This window comes from Zootoca vivipara, chromosome 12, assembly GCF_963506605.1.
Source record: "Zootoca vivipara chromosome 12, rZooViv1.1, whole genome shotgun sequence".
Taxonomy (NCBI): Eukaryota; Metazoa; Chordata; class Lepidosauria; order Squamata; family Lacertidae; genus Zootoca; species Zootoca vivipara.
The window spans coordinates 40,689,393-40,712,458 of record NC_083287.1 but is presented as its reverse complement, the minus strand read 5'-3'; the positions used below and the strand labels follow the sequence as shown (position 1 = coordinate 40,712,458).

The window sequence follows — 23,066 nt, the reverse complement described above, 5'->3', positions numbered from 1 at the left end:
TATTCATATGAGAATCTTCCAAACACGTCCTCCTATTTGCTTTATAGTAAAACACAACAGAGGAAAAATAATTGCTTCCTGAATACCATGAGAATAATCCTTGTGGAAATTGTTCAGTTTGGTTGTGTATTTTTTCATGTTTCACTTATTGTTCATGATTAGTTTTGTTATGTTGTAGTTACGTACTTTTTCGTGTTGTAAGCTGCCTTTGAGCATGGTTTGAATTGTGGGAAGGTAGCATACAAATAAAATTATTTATGTGTGTATGTATATTGAAAATGTACATACAAAATCACAGCAATTATCAGTAATAATGGCAACTCCAAAAGTTTCTCTCTTAGCTATTGTTAACAAAGATTATATTCAAGTATATGATTATATTGAAATATTGGATATATCATCATTTTAGGCTGCAATCTTAAATACACCTATTAGGAATGAGCACAGTTGTATTTACCTTTGAGTAAACATGCATATGATGATTATTACATCGTTATTATTTATTAAATTTATTAGTTGCTTTGTCTCAGCAGGGCAACCCAAAACAATTTACAACCAACTATGCAGTTCACCAAGAAACAATGGTTACAATGACACAACTCTGCAGGGAAAAGGTGCATTAAAACAGCAAAAATAACACAACAAAATGCATTGCATGAGGGGGAAATGGATTGCAAAGTTTGAACATTACTGAAAACACCATTTAATTAGGTATCCCATTTCCAACCATCAAATTTGAGGGATTAAGCCATGAGATCCCAAACAAATGAGGCTTGTATCTTGGAGCTTGCGGTTTAACCTTTAGGCTATTAATGGTGCAGTACCACACGTGTACATGGGTGGCGCTGTGAAGTGGGACTCAGGTGGCGCTGTGGGTTAAACCACTGAGCCTAGGGCTTGCCGATCAGAAGGTTGGCGGTTCAAATCCCCACGACGGGGTGACGTCCCGTTGCTCGTTCCCAGCTCCTGCCCACCTAGCAGTTCGAAAGCACATCGAAGTGCAAGTAGATAAATAGGTACCGCTACAGCGGGATGGTAAACAGCGTTTCCGTGCGCTGCTCTGGTTCACCGGTAGCGGCTTTGTCATGCTGGCCACATGACCTGGGAGCTGTACACCGGCTCCCTGGGCCAATAACGCGAGATGAGCGCCGCAACCCCAGAGTCGGTCACGACTGGACCAAATGGTCAGGGGTCCCTTTACCTTTTACCTTTACTACACGTGTATCCTCAGAAGTAATTCCGAGGGCAGGTTAAAAAAACCCAGGCATTTGTAAAACCTAGCATAAATGTATTTTGGGACGTACTGCCTTTGCATCCTCAGGCTTTGATGTCAAAGCACTCCTAGTCCCGGTGATGTGTCAGGGTTTGCAATATCACTGCAGGAAGGTCTGTTGTCGGGAAGCTTCTTCCATGCAGTTTCCAGCCCTTCCCTTCGAGGCATCGCGAGGCAGCTGCGTCGAAGGCTGTGGCTAGCTTGGACATGCCCACAGCTTAAACTCATGCATATCAGGGCTTTTCTTATTTTCCGTGTGTCTCCACTGTGCAAAAAAGAATCTTTACCTTTTCCACGGTGCAAAAAAGAACCGGGCTCTCTCCCGCCCCCCAAACCCTTACTATTCCCCGGCTTCCAAGACTTGCGCTCGCGGGCACTTTTCCTATACTGTAGTCCTCCTCCTGCTGCTCTTCAGTAGCTTATCCCACCCCCTCCGTATATTGATTGCAAACGCGTGTCCGTCGGATTTATACGCTTCCTTTAACCAACTGTTGCGGGGGACGCTTCCATTCGCGCGCCATGGCACCACCTTGAAATCTTTCCGTTTTGAGGATTGTTGTTGTTGTTTAGTCGTGTCCGACTCTTCGTGAACCCGTGAACCAGATTTTGAGGATTAAGGTTCAATAAACACATCCCTCTACGTTTTTTAAAAAAGCAAAGTTTCTCTCTCCCTGCAACATTTTTTGAAACAGCTTAATCTCGGTCGAGACGCATAATAGAATAGAATATATAATGTAATACAATAACAGACACATGCTTGTGCGTGTTTCACCTGAGCTTAATTTTATTCCTTTTTTTGTTCCGTGGAACAAGCAGCCTGGGCAGAGAAAGGGAGCGAGGGGGGGGGAAGGGCGGAATTCAAATGAATAACCGCAGGCGCCCTTCCCTCCCTCGCGCTCCTTCTCCCGCCTCTTCCCGCCTCTTTTTCTCTTTTGCCCCGCCTCCCCTCCCTACCCCTTCCCCCGGCACGTGACGGGGGCCTCTGACGCCGGGCAGCGCGGTGCCCTGGAGCTGACACTCGGCGCGGAGCTGAGGCCGGGAGGGGGCGGGGCTCCTGGGCAGGCAGGCAGGCAGGAGGGAAGAAAGGAGCGAGCGAGGCGAAGCGGAAGGAGGAGGAAGAAGCAACAGCGGCGGCGATACCGCCTTGTAGTCGGAGCGACCTGGACCTCCGCTTCGGGTGAGTGGGCCGTTATTGGGGGGGAGGAGGAGTGCGGGGAGCAGCGTGCTGTGGTGTGCCTGCCAGAAGTGCGTTGAAGTAGGTGCGTGTTTGGGGAGGGGGCGTTGCTGGCTTCACAGGGATTCTTTCTCCCCCTCCCCCCCAAAAAAAACCCAGGAAAGGGGGAACGGAGAGACACGGTTTCCCTGTTTGTCCCTTCACTGCCCCCCTCCCACTGTTGCACGTCTTGTTTAATTAAGCCGGAGCAACTCTTCTTCTTCCGCCGCCCCTTCCTCCTCTCCCCACCCCTCCCCCGCCTGCGCCCCCTATCAGAAAAGCGCGTTGTAGCCTCCGCCCCACCCATAGGTGGAGCATGGAAAGGTGTGTGGAGGTGGAGGAGGGACGGAGGGGAGCAAGCCCTTTAAGCCACACTTTCGGCTACTCCGGTGGGAAAACGTGACAGCCGGAGTTTAAAGAGGAGCCGACGGTGCGTCATGTGCACACGACCGTGTCAAGTCCTAATGCCCCGCTGCTGATAGATGTGCTGCGTCGGGTTTACTCCTCGCGACACTCCCCCCCCCCGTTTGACCTTGGGGTGTTTTCATTGTGCGACATGAGCAGAATAGGATGGGGGGCTGACTTGTTGGTTCCCTATACAGTAATCACTTGGTGACTCTCCCGTGTATATATGGGTGTGTTTGTGGGGGCAAGAGGGAGGAATGGCAATATCACCTCTGTCCGCACTTGGGTCCAGTTTTAATTTGTAGTTCGCGGTGTCTTGACTGGTACAGCCTGATTCTGCAATATATACGAATTCTGTTTCCTTTACCCTCGGGAGCCAGGGCGGTTTCATGCCTGGAAGCATTGTTTGTGCATCCGATACACAGATTGGATGCCATCTCTCTGTACCGGTATTTTGCCTTGTGTCAAGCTGCCTGTGTGGAGACGGGTCCTGAAGTGGTATATTTTACTTCTGTAGTAAAAGCCTAATTTGGTTATAAGTTATTTTGTGTTATGCATACACAATCTATATGATATTATTATTATTATTAAATTCGTCAGGGTTCCCCAGGGCAACCAAAAGTGACTTACAACCAGAGTCATACATACAGCATACAGCTTGCAGATGTATCTATAGTTGACCAAATAATACAAACAGAGAGAGACATTAAAGGAGAGTACATTGTGTAACTTCATTTCTCCAGTTAGGACAAATTATGAAGAAGGAGGATAGCTTAGTTACTAGCTTGAGTGGAAGTTCTGCATTCTCTCTTCCTTGCCAACTGTCTATACAGGCCTTAAAATGATTTGAGCCTTAGTTAGTATGAGTTAACCACAATGTATCAGCCACAGTCTTTTCTAGCTACGGTATTTATAGTTTACAATTGTAGTCAGCACAATAATAAAAGAGCAGAGTAAGAGAGGCAAGTAACTGATATGATGTTATTCCCTCCCCCTTTTAATAAAAAAAACTTTAGGGGAATTGGCTTTTTAAAGCTGTTTGGCATGTAAGTACACTATGAATTCAGAATATGAGAAACTGAGTTTGTAATCAAGTTTCAAGAAAGGCACAGTTTAGCTTTTATTTTAAATACTGTACTTACTGTATTGGGGAGCCCATTGTCCTCAAATGTTCCCTAGTGATAGGTGTTCAAGAAGGAGCTGACCATTTTTTGGGTAATTGGTATCTACTGTCCATGGTTACAATCTCTGTGTTTAAATCTTTAGGCTCGTTTTGAAAGTATTTCATATAAAATTGAGTACAAATGAGTCATACCACCTGTCAAACAAAATTATTCTGATGAAATTTCAGCGTGTGAAATTGATTTCCCTCAGCAAATGTGAAGAGAATGTTGTTATGAAACTCGTGGACTTGGCCTTGCATTGCGTGTTTGCTTTTCTGCCATGGTGACTAGAAATGTTTCTGTTACCCTTTCTCCAGATGACTGTGGTGTACTTTATTCTTGTCAGAAATTTTGATCTTAAACATCGAGAATAATGCAAGCCTTCACATTCCTCTGATGGACAGAATTCTTGCCTGAAGTGAAAGTTATAGGTTGCAGAAAAATTTGCATAAAAGACAAAACAGTTTATGCCAGGGGGTGTGCATTATGTTCTCAAGTGATAGGCATCCCAAAATTGTGGGCTTAATGAAAATGTGCTTAAATTAAAGCCTGTTGCTGAGATGCTGACAAGTAACAACATAGGAGAAAACATCAATTGTGCAGAGGACAGTTGGCTGGGTTTTATTTCATCTGGCCTTCAGTTGGTAAGAACCTATGACATGGGGATCTAAATGTCCTCCAATACGACTTCAATGACTAACTTTGTTTGTATCACAACATCATTAATGCGCTCCTTGCAGCTGTAGGGGATAATGTTTGCCAGCACAATAGTCTGCGGTAAGAACCAAATGACACTGTGAGAGCTTGTTTGTATTTTAGTTACATAAATAGTAGCATAGGTTTTTTCCAATTTTTGTTTGGACCGTGGTATGATTTTTTGATTCTGAGCTTCAGTTATTACACCGAGTGAAGCAAATTATAATTGGTTTTAAATAGCTTCCAGGATAGGAAATATACACAGATATATTATTATGATTCTGTTATACTGCTTTCTAACCTTCTAAATGTTTTTGTACTCCTTTTTTGTACAGTTACTGCTTCTTTGAAAGTAAGGTTGGGTTCCAGTACTAATTTCAGATCTTGCTCACCCTTTGTTGACTCACATTGGTTTAGTGAAGTGTGTGGGCTTTAATGTCATGCTACTTCACTTTTATTGCCTCCTACATTACATCCACTCTTTGAAAAGTGCAAATTTAGTGTATAATGCAGTTTACCATATCCACTGTTCTAATGCTTACAGCACACCTACTCAGAACTGAGCCCTGTTGGCTGCATTGGCACAGTGTTTATGAGCTGGTTGCAAGTTGTTGTTGTTGTTTAAAAAGCAAAACATGATTGACATTAACTATGGTTTTTCTTGATTAGGACAAAACAAAAGTGAAGCAAACTCCTGACTGTGGGAGTGGTGGGGACTTGAGCTCAAGGATTGCTTGTAGTTTGTTGTTGCTCAAGCACACATCAAACTGTGGTTTAACAAAAGGAGGAACCAATGTGGTGCGCTACAGATGCTTCAGACTATAACTCATCATCCCTAACTGTTGGCTATACTGGCTGCAGTGGTGCCTCGCTTAACGAAATTTCTGCTTAACGAAAGGTTTTTTCTAGTGGAGGTTGCCTCGCTAGACGAATTCGTTTTACGAAAAATTTGTCTAGTGAATCGCGGTTTCCCATAGGAATGCATTGAAATTCAATTAATGCGTTCCTATGGGCAAAAAACAATTCAATAAAAATTCAATGCATTCCTATGGGATTCGCTAGACGAATTTTTCGTTATAAGAAAAGACCTGTGGAACGAATTAAATTTGTCTAGCGAGGCACCACTGTACTTTTAGCAGCCTCAGCTGGTATCGCCAACAGTATGGATATTTACAGTTGTGGTTTAAAATATCTGTAAAGGGACCCCTGACCATTAGGTCCAGTCGTGACCGACTCTGGGGTTGCGCGCTCATCTCACATTATTGGCCAAGGGAGCCGGCGTATAGCTTCCAGGTCATGTGGCCAGCATGACAAAGCCGCTTCTGGCGAACCAGAGCAGCACACGGAAACGCCGTTTACCTTCCCGCTGTAGCGGTTCCTATTTATCTACTTGCATTTTGACGTGCTTTCGAACTGCTAGGTTGGCAGGAGCTGGGACCAAGCAACGGGAGCTCACCCCGTCACAGGGATTCGAACCGCCAACCTTCTGATCGGCAAGCCCTAGGCTCTGTGGTTTAACCACAGCGCCACCTGGGTCCCTCTGTCTGTAGGGCACCACATTAACTACCCCTGGTTTAGCTTGATATACAAATGCAGCCATTAAGTTAGTATTGAAGCCTTAGTACAGTATTCTCATAATGCTAATGATGGATCCCTCTTCATTTTTATTCTACCCCCTCACAAGTCTGGTTGTCCGTGGTTGGCTACAGCAGGTGATGCTCACTTAAGTGCTTAAAAAGGGGTGGGGGAATGAGGCTTTTGATAAAACGGCATTTGAGAGATGGATTTTGTGAAATTAGAGCTGCTGCTCAACATATGAACAGAATACAGATTTAAAAAAACACTTCACTTGGTTATTCCAGCATAAATAGATTATTTCAGCTAGTTAGGTAGATGGATTTTATTCCCCAGTTGTAGTACTTCATTCTCTTGTGATGATTATGTAGGAAATTAAAGTGACAGGAAGAAATTTTTTATAGAAGCAAAAAGTGGATAAAACACTAATTATTGGTGGCAGTATTCTAGAAAGTTTCAGTCTTTCTCTTGTAGTTTTAATAGGGCACAGATGTTTTATTTCTGGAGCTGACTTTTCTATTCCCTCTTCATTTACAAATTTTGGTCTCAGTCCAACAAGATCCTTAAGATGCATTGCGCTGGAGCTGAAGAATTTCCCTTACTCCACATGTATTTTCTTTCATTTGTTCTACACATTACAATTGGCTTCTTAAACATGAAGATATTTTAAAGAAAAAGTAAAGTGACTTATAGTTGCAAAAAGTTTTAAACAGTTACATAGGCCTATCAGCATTAAAAGGTATTCAAGAGACACCTGACACTGCCTGTGAAATCTCTGCTGGAAGAGTGTTCCATCAAAGGATGGCTTGTGCCACAAACTAGGCCCAAATGCAAGACGTGTGCTCCTTCACACTCCCTCCCTTATAGTCGCTTTTAACTGTTTGTCGCTTTTTCCATCTTTTTAAGAATGTGTGATATAATCAGCTTTAAATTGCTAGTTTTTACTCCTTACCTGTTTTAAGTCTTATGTGTTCTGTTTATCCGTATGTTGTATCTTATGCTGGTCAGTGACCGAACTAAAGTTTGATACTAATACTGATGCTGAGTGTTCCATAGCCTGAGACAGAGAACACTAAATAGCAAACTTCTAGTTAAGGCAGTTGGGCCTCTAACATGGATGATTAAGCTGGGAAATAAGGGCCCAGGAGGTCCTTAATAATATATGCAGATATCCACATTCAAATGTACATCTCTATTCTGGGAACAACAACAACAACCTGTGTGTCTAGAGCTGACTTGATGTGGTTCCCTTCTGTAAGCATGCAGAAAACCTTTGTCTACTTCTAATGGTGTTATTTCTGAACCAGCTCACTAAGAACTATGGGTACATAAATGACCCTGGAAGGATACTTAGGCTTGGATACCTCCGTTTCCTCACCTTACATGTTGGAATTACTTCCTGGTTTGTGGCAAACCATAGTTGTTTGTTCCATCAGACTGTGGTTGCGTTTGCCAAACCAACCAAGTATGGAAGCTAGGATGACAATTTGGTTTACAATTTTGATTTTCAGGAGGGCAAGTGCAAGCCATATCTTGCCAGTTCAGATGACAGTACAGTACTGACTGCTTTATTTTAAACTGGGGAGGAAATGAATTACAGTGCATGAGAAGAATTACAGTGTATGACTTTGGAATTATCGAAATAATTTCCTTCATTGTGAATTATCAGTGTCTGTTGCCTAATCAAGGATTAATCTTTGTTGTTTTGTTCGAACAGAAACAATCCCCTTTAGATGTTAAATGTTTAAGCTGGTTTCTTTTTCTATCCCACTTTAAAGACTCAAGGAATTTAAGAGGGAAGAAACCCTACACTAAAATAAATATATGTAACAGCTGAAATATCTTCAATGTGACCTTGGCAAAGCTGTTTTATTAAAATGTGGGAATCATGCTTAAAGAGTATACTGTGTATTCCTGCAGAGTATACTGTGTATTCCTGCATATAAGACTAATTTGTAACCCAGGAAAATCTTCTCAAAAGTTGGGGGTTATCTTATACGCCGGGTTATATTTCTTATATGGCGAGTATATCCCAAACTCTATATTTTAACTGGAAAAGTTGGGGGTCGTCTTATATGCCCAGTCGTCTTATACGCCGGAATATACGGTACATTCTTATTAACAGTATCTTGACCTCTATGGTTCATAAGATTAGGTAACAGAACTTGAAGGGAACACTTTCCAAGATGTTTGGTAATGATTTGTGATTTATTAATTTGATGGCACTACAGAACTCGGGAGAAGTGATACTAAAGGGATATCTGAGCAGAATATGGGAGCCAAATTAAGTGAAACCATTCTTTTATTCCCCACAAGGTTTAATAATACCTGAACGAAATAAATCCTCTACGTAATCATAGGATTGCCTTGAACTAAAAAAAGACCTGATCCATTTTGCTAAGTAACTGAAACAATAGGCTTAGTAACAGGCAAAGAGCAAGGGCCGAACAGATATGAGGGTCCAGAAAAAGTTATTAATGTTTAACGTACTATCTTACACCTATGCAACTTGTGGGCAAAAAAACTCTCTTGTATACCACTTTAGCAGAATATTTACGTATTAATTTCATGGTAGTAATGGAGACATAGTAGCTCAAGAAAAAATGGTAAGTGGGTGTGATATATCTGAAAATGGAAATTGTTATATTTTATTTATTCCACTTTTCAGGATATGAATCCTTTTGCAAATACAATCAGAATACATTAATAGAATTACAGTACGGGCAACTTCCCATTAGTGCGGGGTTGTGTTTTGGGTCATTGCGCACATCAGCGGTCTCATGAAAGCCCTCCCATTCCACCCTCTTCTGGGGTTGAAAATGATGTGTCAGTGGTTGTGCATCAATTGAACATGCACAAAATGGTTGCCACCTGTGAACAACATCAAAGCACACCTAGTCATCAGGATGCTCCCACTTAAAGTTGGAGATAACATTTTTCATATGGTTATGCCTAGAAAGCACTTATATTTATGTACACTGCTATTCATCCATGATCAGAGTTTTCAGTACCCTGAATTTTTCTTAAAATGAATCCTAGGTTAATGTGCTTGTTGTTGTTGTTGCTGTCATGTACTAAAATATGTGGAGATATTCAGTGTCTAAAGCAGGCATCCCCAAACTGCGACCCTCCAGATGTTTTGGCCTACAACTCCCATGATCCCTAGCTAACAGGACCAGTGGTCAGGGATGATGGGGATTGTAGTCCAAAACATCTGGAGGGCCGAAGTTTGGGGATGGGATGCCTGGTCTAAAGCATTGAAGATATTGGGATATAGCACACCACACGAATGGCATTTTATTGAATTCCCTCAATCCAATATTTCAGTTTCAACTAATTCTGACAATTTGGGAAAACTTTTCAGATATTTATATGTGAAACTTTAAAAAAAACAGCTTTTGTTTGCCTAAATGTAAGCCAATTAGGGAAGGGGAAACATTTCAGAAAAGTTTCTGGGGAAATTTCTAGTTATGAGAGAAAAAACTCTGAGAGAAAAAACTTTGCGAAAGATTTGGTTAGCCAGTTCATCCCAAATATGAGACTAGTCAATAAACAGCCTGCAGCTGAAACTCCTTTGTGGTAATAACATTTTTTTTCCCTTACAGGGGGAAAGAAAGACCATAATGTGGCTTACCTTTCACGTAGAAAGGTGAATACAGTTTCTTCCAAGAGATGGCCGACAAGAGTGGAAAGATTCTTTCAGGTCCATTATACATTGAAGTTGAATATGACTATGAATATGAAGCAAAAGACAAAAGGATTGTGATTAAACAAGGGGAGAGATACATTTTAGTGAAAAAGACGAATGATGACTGGTGGCAAGTCAAGAGGGATGAAAATTCAAAGCCATTCTATGTGCCAGCACAGTATGTGAAAGAAGTAACTCGCAAAGCACTAATGCCACCTATTAAGCAATTGGGTGGGCTGCCAAACAGCTCTTTAAAACTTATGCATGGGTTACAGAGGTCAACAGAAAATGTCAATAAGTCTCCGGAGCTTTCTAGTTTTGGGAAATCTTCTCCAGTTCAAGTGTCTAGCACAGTTCGGGATGCCAATCAGAATTTGGGACCAAACATTAGCCCAGGTCAGAATTTTGGCCTGAGCTTGGACCTTTCCCAGAATAATGGGAAATTGAATGAATTTCAGTTTCCTAAAGTTTCCAATCAGAACAGAACATTCTCTGTGTCCCATTTTTCTTGTTCTGAATGCGTGGAGACAGAAAAGACCAGCTTTTTGCAAGAACAGTCCTGTGATTCTGCAGGAGAAGGCTCAGAGAAAATCCATCAGGATTCAGAATCTGGAGATGAACTCAGTAGCAGTTCCACAGAACAAGTACAGGTAAGATGAGATGCATCACAGTCAAATTTGAACTATTTTGTGTATTTTAAAAAAGTATGAAGTAACAATTTAGCAAGAAGCTTGTTTATGTACACAAAGTTTTTATACTAAATGTATAAGAACTAAGCTCATTCAGCTACTGTGTGTTAGAATAGTGAGAGAATACTTAATATTTCTCTGGTGACACCCACCTGGTGGTTTGTTTTTGTGCAGTTATCCATTGATTGCCATTTCTCATAAATTAACCCTTCTTTGAAGGGTTCATTAAGCATGAGAAGGATGATGGAAAGGATTGGATCAGTTTAGCCTGTTATGGTCAACGTAGGTATCCTCTTGCAGAACTTCTTATTAAATTGATAGAAATTTCAAATGGCCAATAGCGTGGAAAGCTTTTCATATTCTGTAGCACATCTGGGTGGTCAGTGCTTGACACTGGGTTAGACATACCATTTTTATTCACAGAGGTTTTGGTAGTTCTTATCAGCTTATTTTTAGGAGTCCCTGAGCTGTACTACTAAACTGTACTACAGATGCATGCAATGGATGCTAGCTGTTTCAGGTCATCCTTGTTATTTTTTGATGTAGCAGCCATCAGTGATGATTGATACTCCTTGAGTTGATAATTACCTACGAGGGTGTTGATAAATTGATATGCCCTGAACAGTGAACATAATCTTCATAGCACTTATTATGTAATTAATCCAAATTAGCTGACAACCATCACATGTACCACTTTCACATTTTTTTTTAAAAAAACAATATTAAAAACACAATATTAATACAACTTAAAACCTCAAAAATAAGGGGTGCTCTCAAAATATACACCTCAAGTGTCAAAAGCTAGGGTAAAGAGATTAATCTTCAACATTTGCCAGCTGTGTAATGAAGTTGCAAGATGTGCCTCTGTGGGGCGGGAGTTTCACAGCTTTGGGCTGCCACAGAGAACGCCGTCTCCCAGGCTTCTACCCCCTGAGCTTCCAAGGGTGGAGAAACTACCCTCTGCCCATCTCAGCACTCCAGAGGGTCTGTAGAGAAGGAGGTTGTGTTTCGGTTAGTTGGGGCCTGTCATTTAAGACTTTAAATTGGGTCAGCAAACTGTTCCTCAGACCTTGTGGGGTCACCCTCTCCCGAAAGGACCCCCCCTCCCGAAAGGACCCCGCTGCTGCCACTCACGCCACAGCTGCTGCCACTGCCTCATCTTCTGCAGCGTCATCGTCATCTTCTGCCTTGGCCAGGGGTCCGCGGGGTGCAGAGCCCAAGCCGCTGGCCTGGGCAGCGGAGGCAGCCTCACCGCCACCGCCGCTTCCTCCCGCTCAGCTCTTGACCATACGCGGCCGCCTCAGTGGGAAGGAAGGGGTGAAGCTGTGGCAGCATTGTGGAAGTTAGTCCCCGCATGGCGAGGCCTCTGCGCCGCGCTGGTTTAGCGTGGGGACTGACTGAGCGGGCAGCAGGGTCTGTGGGCCGGATTTACAAGCCCAGTGGGCTGTAGTTTGCCGACCCCTGCTTTAAACACTAATGTGAGCACATTGACTTGGTCCCAGAAACAAACTGGCAACCGGTGTAGCTATTTTAAAACAGTGAAACCCCAGACCGATTGAAGTTTCTGAGTCACCTTCAAGGGAATCCCCACATAGAGTGCATTAAAGCAATCCAATCTGGAAGTTATCAAAGCATGGAACATAGTGGCCAAGTTATCTCTATCCAAATAGGGCTGTAGCTGGTGAACCAGCTGGAGCTGAGAAAAGGCACTCCTAGTCACTGAAGGTGCCTGAGAATCCAGTGACAGTGTTGAATCCAGGAGCTTCCCCAATTGCTCTCATCAGCATTTTTTTTAGTGACTTTGGCTGATGTTGGTATTTCGAGATAGAAGCACTAGGGAAACTGTATTGAACAAGTTTGATAAAACTTATAATCAGAATGCAGGAGTTCTACAGATGTCCTTTATGAAAACCACCAGCTCCCTGTGGACTGACTTAATGCAATTCAAGAAGACCTGTTATATGCAATACAGTATGTAAGAAATGAAAAGTGCAAACAGGTCAAACAAAGTATGGCAAGCAGTTCTTCTTGAATAACACTCACTTGTAGAGCCAGTCTGGATAAGGCTCTTGGACCTACTGGTAATTTTACTACTGAGCACTCAGGTGTCAGCTATCTATCCTTGCTGCTTGGGGGCTGGGGGACCGTCTAGCCTCAGAATGCTCTCTCTCTCATTCTCACTAGGCAAGAAACAGATCTGTCACAGTCTTAGACAATAGTCTTAGAAATTTAAAACTGTAACATTATAAAATGGGTGTAATATTTTATCTAGGTATGATGCCCACAAGCTATGTTACTTTCAACATAGCCATGAGTGGTGAAAAGCTGTCATAGCAATTAGACATCAACATTATTTTAAAAAGCAAGTAAGACACCCTATATCCTGGTTCTTTGCCCTGCAGAATGTAGTAAACTATAAATATTGTAATAATGTGATTCTTCAGTTTGTAACTTCAGCAAAGTACATTAAAATTATGATTGGGGGAGTTTAGGTTCAGGAAATCAAATTACACCAAAACTGGACTGAACTTCAACCCTGAGGAAAACCAGAACCATTAAATGAAAGTCTGAACTTGGAACTGAAAATGGAAAGGAAAATTCACGCTAGTAGATCAGAATAAGAACAAGCAAACTTGTTTCCTCTAGATCAAGCAGATCTAGAGATTTAAATGCCTGCTAGATTTTTACTGAACTACCCTCCTGCTTTTTCTAAATCTTTCAATAGTGACCATTGTTTGGCAGAAATAAGCTGGGTAGAAATTAAGGTCTTTGCAAGCTGTTCTTATGACTGTTTGTTGCCAGAACATGAAGTTCCAGGCTGCGTATGGTTACCTTGAAAACAAGTGTTAAGCTAAGTAAGTGTTAGCACTATACAGTGAATGTGAGATGTTGATTGTCTTTATGCCAGTTTATGTGGAGGCCGAAGAGCGTTCTTTCTTCATTGGATCCTACTTTTAACAGGGTTTGCGGTCTGTGTCTTGCACATTTTAAAGTCTGTATAAATGCATTTTAGAAAATAAAAGACGTTTGTGTTTGTTGTACATAAGAGAGTCTGCAACAGCTCATTGTGGGTTGTAGGAATACATTCCAGTTTTCTTTGTTTGAACCTATGAGAAGCCTCCTATCAGTTTTACTGGGGGGGATGGGATTGAATTTTAATTAAATAAGTTGTGCAGCAGGGCATATGCATGCCTTCTGTTCCTGATTTTGCATGATCTGTGTTAGATTCTCACTGTAAACGTAGAATACCCAATGGCAGCATACACAAGCTTCAATAAAATAAGTGATACTAGATTCAGTGTTTTAAAAAAGTGACTATGTTTCCTTTCTCCTCTTTCAGTGAATGGTAGCACCACAGGATGTATTCTCATTTCACTCTGTTATGTGAGCTTAGGTTCCAATGGAACTGCCCTTATTGTGGCTGTCGGCAGCTATCTGTATTTCTGTGGGAAGGATGTGTATGAGCTGCCTCTACTTACTTGCTGTTGTGCGTGGTGGGATTAATTGCAACAGCCTTGTTTTCTGATTGTGGGCACAGTTGCTTTCTTTTGGTCTCAGTTCCACAGCTGCATAGGGGATCCCTAATAAACACTATGCATTTTGAAGACTTTTCTGCCACACAGTCTCATCTGAACTTTGGTAAGATTATTTTCTGCATCAGTGCCCTATCTTCATATAGGAATTAAAAGTGACCAATGTTTCGTGATGTTCTGAAAGCAAGAATTTTGCCAATTGTTGTTAATTGTCAAATTATTAAATAATCTAAATCTAGTTTGCTTAACCATGAATTCATGTAACCTGTACATTGAAGCAAGCAGTGCTTAATTTGGGGAAGGAAAGTGTGAGGTGACTGTTAGGTGGCTCCTTATTTGAATATACAGTATATATAAAGGTAAAGGGACCCCTGACCATTAGGTCCAGTCGTGACCGACTCTGGGGTTGCGCGCTCATCTCGCATTATTGGCCGAGGGAGCCGGCGTATAGCTTCCAGGTCACGTGGCCATATAACCAATGTTAAATCTCTGTAGGACAAATTTTGGTTTATCTGGCCTGATGATGTGGATAGGACTCTCACAATAATGCAATCAGCTTCCTGCCTTCTTGCCTCATGCCTATCATGTTTGATGAAAGCCAGTTGGGGGGAAGGGTGTTGATTAGATAGGTCCGGGATGTGGTGAATGTGTCTTTACGTGACAGAGTGGTGCATTCTGCTCTTAAACAGGTGTGGAAGTGTGTTCACTCCTGAAGAAGCCCACCCTGAGTCCTATGGTTTGTAACAGGGGTAGGCAACCTCAGGCCCGTGGGCCGGATGCGGCCCAATCGCCTTTTCAGTCCAGCCCACGGTGTGTTTTTACATGAGTAGAATGTGTCCTTTTCTTTAAAATGGATCTCTGGGTTATTTGTATAGCCTGCCTAGTGTTTTTACTTGAGTAGAATGTGTGCTTTTATTTAAAATGCATCTCTGGGTTATTTTTTGGGGCATAGGAATTCATTCATTTCCCCCCCCCAATATAGTCTGGCCCACCACATGGTCTGAGGGACGGTGAACCGGCCCACGGCTGAAAAAGGTTGCTGATCCCTGGTTTATAACAACTACTGCCTGGTTGCAAATACCCAATTTTGGGGTAAGGGGATAGAGAGAGTAGTGGTTGTGCAGTTGCAGGAGTTCCTGGAGAATGCAGATTATCTAGATCCATATCAGGCTGGGTTTAGGCACAGTTTGGGACTGAATCAGCATTGGCTGTCCTGATGAATAAACTATATTAAGAACTACATAACTTTTAGAAAACATCTGAAGGCAGCCTTGTATTGGGGAGTTTTTAATGTTTGATGCTTTGTTATGTTTTATATATTCTGTAAGCTGCCCAGAGTGGCTGGGGAAACTCAGTCAGATGGGCAGGGTATAAATAACAACATTATTATTATTATTAAGAGTGGGATGAGGTGTGGGACTCTGCTTCTTTTTTCTTGATCTCTCTGTGGCTTTTGCGATCATTGACCATGGTATTCTGTTTGGCAAGCTCTGTGAAATGGGTATTGGAGGCGCTGTTGGACAGTGGTTCCTGTCCTCCCTATAGGGTTGTATCTAGTGAATAGCATTGGGAGACTGTATTTCAGCTATGATGTTTCTTAGTACAATCTTGTCTCTAGTGCTGTTTAATACTTGTATGCAGCCTCTGGATGTGGTCATTCAAAGTTTTTTTGGGGGGAGAAAGGGTCATCAGTATGCTGACGGCACACAGTTCTGCTTCTTTACAACATCAGTGGCAGCAGAGGATGTGCATGATCTGAACCACTGTCTGGGTGCAGTGGTGAAATGGACCAGTAAATTGTGCTTGAACCATGGGAATATGGAGGCACTGTGGTTTGGTTGTTCCCATGTCTATGCAATTGGCTAGTTTTCTCTCATGGATGGGGTTATGCTCTTTGTCTCTGAAGCTAGTAAACCAGCTGTAGCCATTCTTGGAAATCAGTAGTGTGCTCACAGTGATTTATGCATTGGCCATCTCAAGATTCCATTATTGCAGTGTGCTCTATGTTGAGCTATGGTCTGATAGCTCCAGTTGGTGCAAAATGCTACAGCTGGACTGTTGATGAGGACCAATGATTGCCAGCAGATACCTGCAGTGATCAAAAGCATGCACTGATTCCCCATATACTAGGTTCAAGATCCTTGTATCTGCTTGGGTCTAGGATACCTTGGAGACTAGCCACTAGATCCTTTATATCCCTGCCCAATCAATGAGGTCTTCGGGGGAGTCACTGTTAGTGGCCTCCCATGGCTTAGAGATGCATGGCTCATATCCACAAGGAGCTCCTTTCCCTGTTAAACTTACGGGGCTTCTGAATTTATTCCAGTTATTTTAAACTGAATTCTGATTTTATTAACCGTTAACTCATTTTTAGGCTTTTTGTATTGGGTCTCCTGTACATTGCTAAGAGACAACCGTAATTAAGTGGTATATACATTGTTGAAATAAATAAAAAATTATAACACAATAGGTAACAATGAAATTCTTTCTTCAAACTGCAGTGTGCGAGATCTTAGGGGAGGGAAAATTAACTTCTGGACATGCTTCGCGCCAGAGGATGGGCTTTTGGATTTGTGGCCACCTGTCCTTATCCGTAGGGATGGTGCAGAGGTCTTAAGGGAGAACTCTGGGCACTGTTGCACTTGGAATGCTCTAGTCTCCCTTTTTAAAATATGTGCTTGCTTTGAGTAGAACTGTTATGGTGACATATGCTCATTAACTTTTAAAATCTGTGTGAATGTGCTCAGTGTAATCTTTGTATGTTATGTACAGGAAGTTCATGTCTGATTTAAATGGTTCCCATACTTTGTATCTAATGTATCATTTATAGAGAAGTTGCTATAAGTAGCAAGTTGGGTTAATAATTACAAATATAGGCAGTGACCTATTTGCAAAGATCCTCTGTCTTTCATCCTCTTTACTAATTGACTATTGCATAAACTGTGAAGCACTAGAGGGATTATCACTAGGCTGTGTCTTGCTTTGATGAATCTTGTGTAGTAATGATCTTGCAAACAGATTCTCTCCCCTACCAGTGCAGGTTTACCTTGAAAATATGCACCTTGCTAAAATCTGTAACACTGTAAACACACATCCTTAAGACATATTTAAATATCTCTTTTGAATGACTGCCTCCCTCAAGTTCAGATTAAGTGTATTTAAAATGTGTCTTTTGTCAACATGGCTGATCCCACACCCCCAAGCAGGCCTCTGTTGGTGGTTGTGGTGAATTTTCTTTATATGCCATCTTTCCTTCCAATCAGGAGCAAAGGGTGGTATGCAGCGTCAGTAAAATACAATCAAGTCAAGAACACCACACTTTAAAAACCTCCCTACATTCAATTCCTTAAAGGCCAGCTTAACCGTGTCTTTAGTTGACCCCTAAAGGCCACCAGTGAGGGGGACAAACATGCAGCTTCAGGGACAGGGAGGGAATTCGATAATGGGGGTGTCACCACTGAGAAGGCTGTGTCTTGTGCAGTTGCCCTGTGGGTTTCTGTCATTAGCAGGCACCCAAGCAGGGCCTCCCTGCTGATCTCAGAATGTGGGGCAGGAGATCTCAAGGAAGTGATCTTTAAGTATTTGGGCCATGTGATGTTCAGGGCTTTGTATGCCAGTGCCAATACATTGGATTTGGGCCCAGTGGCTCATAAGCAGCCAATACAGGCCAGGCTTTTCCCGTCCAGAAACCACTTTGGGTGGGCAAATGCGCTTCTGACCACAGAGGCCAACTGGGCCTCTAGTGACTGTTTGGAATCAAGGAGCAGTGTCAAGGTATTCCCATCCAGGGGAGGCTCCCTAATTCCTGGACCAGAGAACCCCTTATTCACAGGACCTCCATCTTATTCAGCTTTAGTTTATTGGCCTGCACCAAACCATCATTCCCTCTGGACACTGGTGCCCTACCTGCACAGCCTCTTCAGACTATTAGCACTGTGCTCTAAATCCCCAGATGACAGCTCCCAGTGGTTTCATATAAATCAAGAATAGGGAACTTATGACCCTCCTGAGGTTGTTGGACTCCACCTCCCATCAGCCCCAGCCAGCATGCTTTTGACACCATTGACTATAACATCCTTCTGGACCGTCTTGAGGCGCTGGGGGCACTGTTATACAGTGGACGCTCCTTTCTCCTGTCTGTGTCCAGAAGGTGGGGGGGGGGAAACGAGTGTTCAGACCCCTGGGTTCTCACTTGTGGGGTGCCTCAGGGTTCCGTCCTCTCCCCCATCCTTTTTAACATCTACATGAAGCCACTGGGAGAGATCATCAGGGGGTTTGGATTGGGTGTTCATCAATATGTGGATGATACCCAGCTCTACCTCTCTTTTAAATCAGAACCAGTGAAGGCGGTGAAGGTCCTGTGTGAGTGTCTGGAGGTGGTTGGAGGATGGATGGTGGCTAACGGATTGGGGTTGAATCCTGACAAGACAGAAGTACTGTTTTTGGGGGACAGCGGGCGGGCTGGTGTGGAGGACTCCCTGATTCTGAATGGGGTAACTGTGCCCCTGAAGGACCAGGTGCGCAGCATGGGAGTCATTTTGGACTCACAGCTGTCCATGGGGTGCAGGTTAATTCTGTGTCCAGGGCAGCTGTCTACCAGCTCCATCTGGTACGCAGACTGAGACCCTACCTGCCCACAGACTGTCTCACCAGAGTGGTGCATGCTCTGGTTATCTCCCGCTTGGACTACTGCAATGCGCTGTATGTGGGACTACCTTTGAAGGTGACCCAGAAACTGCAATTAATCCAGAATGTGGCAGCTAGACTGGTGACTGGGAGCGGCTGCTGAGACCATATAACACCTGTTGTAAAATTTAAGCTGGTTCCTATGAACCCAGAGAAATGGATCTTGACCCAGGGAGAGCTCAAGGATCCAGGCAAGCAGACGAATTTAAGCGTCTCCTGCCCACCAAATAACAGAGACCAAACCAGGACGTACGAAGCAAGGCACTTTTATTTTTGCTGTTGCAACAGGGTCCTTCCTCTCACACAGGAGAACAAGGAAGGAAACCCCAAACAAAGATGTCTTGCCCTTAAAAAGAAATTTGAAATTGGTTTCAGCCCACCCCCCAGAAGCATCATCCATATGTCACAGAAGGGGTGTAGCCCAAGACCCCCCTCCCTAGATTCATCATAGGTACATCATGAAAGGGGAGGTCTGGTGGCAGTAATCTGAGCAGTCTGGACCCTGCCCCCTGCCCCCCAAAACCTAATCAACAAAATTGAGAGATATTTACATTTCCCTGTTTCCCAGCCAAGTTAATCACACCCTTTTGTCTGGCAGTCAGGTATCAGGATGCCAGGGATTATCACTTTAATTCCTGAGACAATGAGAAGGTTCCCCCCACCCCACTTCTTCCTTGCAGAGGAACACCTGGTCAGAGAGAGAGTCAAAATGGTGTCAGAAAGGCCTGTCTTCCTGTGCTGCTTCAGACATGTGCCTGTACATTCATGTACATGTTTTATGAACAATTATTATATATATATAGATATGACCTCAAAATTCTTATAACAATTCCCCATTTGGGGCTATAATTTTTCTTAAAAATTGTTGCCCCACAAAAGAATAACCAGATGTGTTGTTTTAGTACTTTGGGAGAAGCATTTCTCAAAAATGGTCTATGTATTACACTTAACAGGATGGTCCACCAATATTGACTGGAAAGTGCAGTTTGCTTGTTTACCCTTTTGTGTGTTCTCAGGTGTCAAAAGCTAGCTCTCCTCTGGTTGCACACCTCCAACGTGGCACAACAGCAACAATCCCTGGTGAATCCCCTTAGGGCTTTCATATTGACCATGTCGCCTGGCACTCACCATAGCTGCCACAGGTTTGGACATGTCATGAGAGAGATGCCTTTGCCTTGGGCTTTCTATGGGCCTTTATTATAGGCTCTGGCCTTGCACTGTAGGGAGTTGCCCAGTTGCTCTTAAAGGAAGAAAGCTACTTGCACCTTGGATACACTTGCCCAATTAGAACTGAAGCCAAATTAAAATTTATACAGCCCCATAAAACATGTCCAAATTAGTCAAATTTAACTCTAAAAGGGATCATTCCTGTTAAATCAAGACATAAATACCTTCATTTATCTGGTGTTTCATGGATCTTGGAGCTTATTCTTGGTAAAATGAGTAAAAACAAATTTAAAAAATGTGTAGAGAAGGTTGGCACACTGCAGAGTGCCAGGTGGGACAAGAAAATGTGGTCATAAGTTGATCTAATCTAAATACTGAACTATGCAATATCCTGATCCTTTAAAAGGCATACAATGCATGGCAATAATACAAAAAAAAAAACATTGGGACACTATACATTTTTTTTTAAAAAAAAAACCCAACAATTAAACACAAAATTGGTTCACCTCCCCCTCCTTGTGGAAATAACATACTGTCAGACATAGTTCAATGTTTCTGTCGAATATCACGCAACATAAGACCTAATAATTATATATCAGTTGTATGTCTTGAGGCCATCATGATCTTGAGACAATTCCGGCTGCTTTTAAATCCTAGGGCACAGAGTCTTGAGGTCAAGGAGAGAGAATGTCCTTGCAATTCACTTTCCCCCTTTGTCCCAAAGTCATTTGACACATTTCAGTATTCCTATATAACACATAATGCACAAAACCTTCAAATTATTAATTATACGCCATTTGTATATCTTGAGGCAATCAGGTGAACTTGAGATAATTCTTGCTGCTTTTGCATGTATCTCCAACAAGGGGGTTTTCTTGTCTGCCTTCGAGTCACTGGGAGGAAGTTAACAGTACTTCTATAACAGCACTTCTAAACCTTGCTGAAACGTTATAGCTTTCTAGGTCCTCCTTCTTAGGTTGTGATCAAAGAGATAAAATGTCAATTTGGTTTCCTGTAAAACATCCTTTTGAAAATAGGCCTGCAGGGGGTTGGGGCCTGAAGATATAATTAGTTAAAAAATAATAATGATAAATAGTCAAGAAAGGGGAGAATATTCTAGAAATTTCTTCTTGGGGAGCTGCAAATAATATAAGATCATAGTTATTTAATTACTGCTGTTATTGTCTACTCAGTCAGTTTAATTTACTTCACCTAGTTTGGCTGTGGAGGAAACAAAGGACAAAAATTTTGTTAATTAGGACACAATCGATAAGTTATTAACATTTTCCTTATGTGGTTCTGAATTCTCTTTGAGGTTCATGTATCTTGTTTGAAAGGGATTATTATTATTATTATTTACAGGAAAGAATGACTTAGATGCTACATTTGTATGTACAGAAAGAAAAAGTAGAAATACCAAAAAAAAAAGATACAAAAATAAAACAAAATAAAATTTAGATTACCACTCACACAACAATTTTTACCTGGTTATTGTTAGAATAATTTCATAGACATAATGGAAAAACTGATATAATAAATGGAAGCAGATTATTTATAAGCTAAAGAGAAGCGCCAAAGAGAAATGAAATTACTGTTTGTATCTCCTCACTCCTCACTTTTTTTTTTTTTTTTTTTGCTGTGGAAGAAAAGAATTGGCAAAACACTCAATCATTGCTACATTAGAAAAGGGAGGGTTATATTAACATAGGGTAATGCTTCGGGGTGAAATGCAAATGGGAGATAAGTATCCATCCTGAGTACCTGCTAGGAAAGAAATGGAGCCTTTTGTTTGCATAGTCTGTCAACTGGTAGACAGCAATTTTCTATGAATTTCCAAGTGTGGAGGGGCTTGTTTAGGTGGCGTCCCCCCCCCCCCCATTGGGAGATAATTTTGCATTAAGGTTCTGAAAGAATTTCTCCACACCCTGAATCTCAGTATTCTGCTGGAAAGGGAAAATTATTTCATGTGAAAATCAGTCAGGAAATGTTCCTAAAATGTACAGAGTTTTGCATGTTGAACTGGAATTGGCAGCTTCTAAACAGTTGATGGTTCTCAATGGTTCTTTATCTATTTATTTTTACATAAGGAAATTTAAATTTAAGTTTCATGTGCAAAGCATAACCTTGAACCTCTTAATTAATTTATAAACTACTCAAGAGACAGACTTATAGTAGTACTCTGCTATTTATACCTGTGGAAAGAATCTGGCATGTTAAGATTTTTGGAACTTGGCAACCACTTAACCTTGATGGACCAGTAACACACATGAGGTTGTTTTCCCTCAGTGGTTCAAAGCTTTACATTAAGAAATTTGAATAATATTTCATGAGCAGATTATAACCTTTTCGCCCCTTAGTTAAAACCTCATTTTTCTCCTCTATTTTCCTCTTCAAGCTGACATAGCCTCTGTGCATGTACAGAGTTCATGATTCGGCAGTCTATTGTACCATTTTTTAAAGTGCTGCACCTCTTGACAAAATTACCATCTGAATAAAGGAAGGGAAGGGGAAAGAGTAGATTTTAAAATAGGGTTAGATTTTACACAGAAACCCAGCAATTTACACTTCCACCAAACCAGCAACAAAAGTGGTGAAATTAAATTCTTTGGTCAGTTTAAATCAATTTCTTTAGCTTTTGTGTCCTGAGATATTTCTGACACCTCTTATTTCCTGTTCCTTGCTGCTTAGGAAGCAGGCTTATAAATCTTAAACTTTAAATATATAAAACTTCAATATCCAGGCAACCCAATATTTTCACCAGAAAGCTGCAAGAAAAGTTTGGTCAAATTAAACTCCTTAATGAAGTCATGGCACTAATTAGCCATGTTTACTGTACTATATAAACATCTCATACCCCAGGCAAAATAAATCTTGATTTGCCCCCTTTATCTACAGGGTTCGGGGTGAATTCGTAATTGCAAATGTTTTCGTTTGTTTGTTTGTTTTTAATTAATTTATTACAGCCATGGCAGACTAAA

General features: G+C 41.9%; 1 protein-coding gene across 7 annotated transcripts in view; it reads left to right on the top strand.

Moving 5' to 3' along the window:
* Nucleotides 1–23,066, top strand: part of ARHGAP12 (Rho GTPase activating protein 12) — a 92,084-nt gene that overhangs the window by 13,057 nt on the left and 55,961 nt on the right. For 6 of the 7 annotated variants that reach the window (XM_035128859.2, XM_035128862.2, XM_035128858.2 and 3 more), the window contains exons 1-2: nt 2,329–2,450; nt 9,931–10,663. In XM_035128859.2, coding sequence (XP_034984750.1) covers nt 9,998–10,663 — 666 coding nt within the window. In that variant the 5' untranslated portion in view covers nt 2,329–2,450; nt 9,931–9,997. Of the gene's footprint in view, nt 1–2,328; nt 2,451–9,930; nt 10,664–23,066 lie in introns of those variants that run through there. The other variant, XM_060280882.1, reaches the window with a different exon arrangement.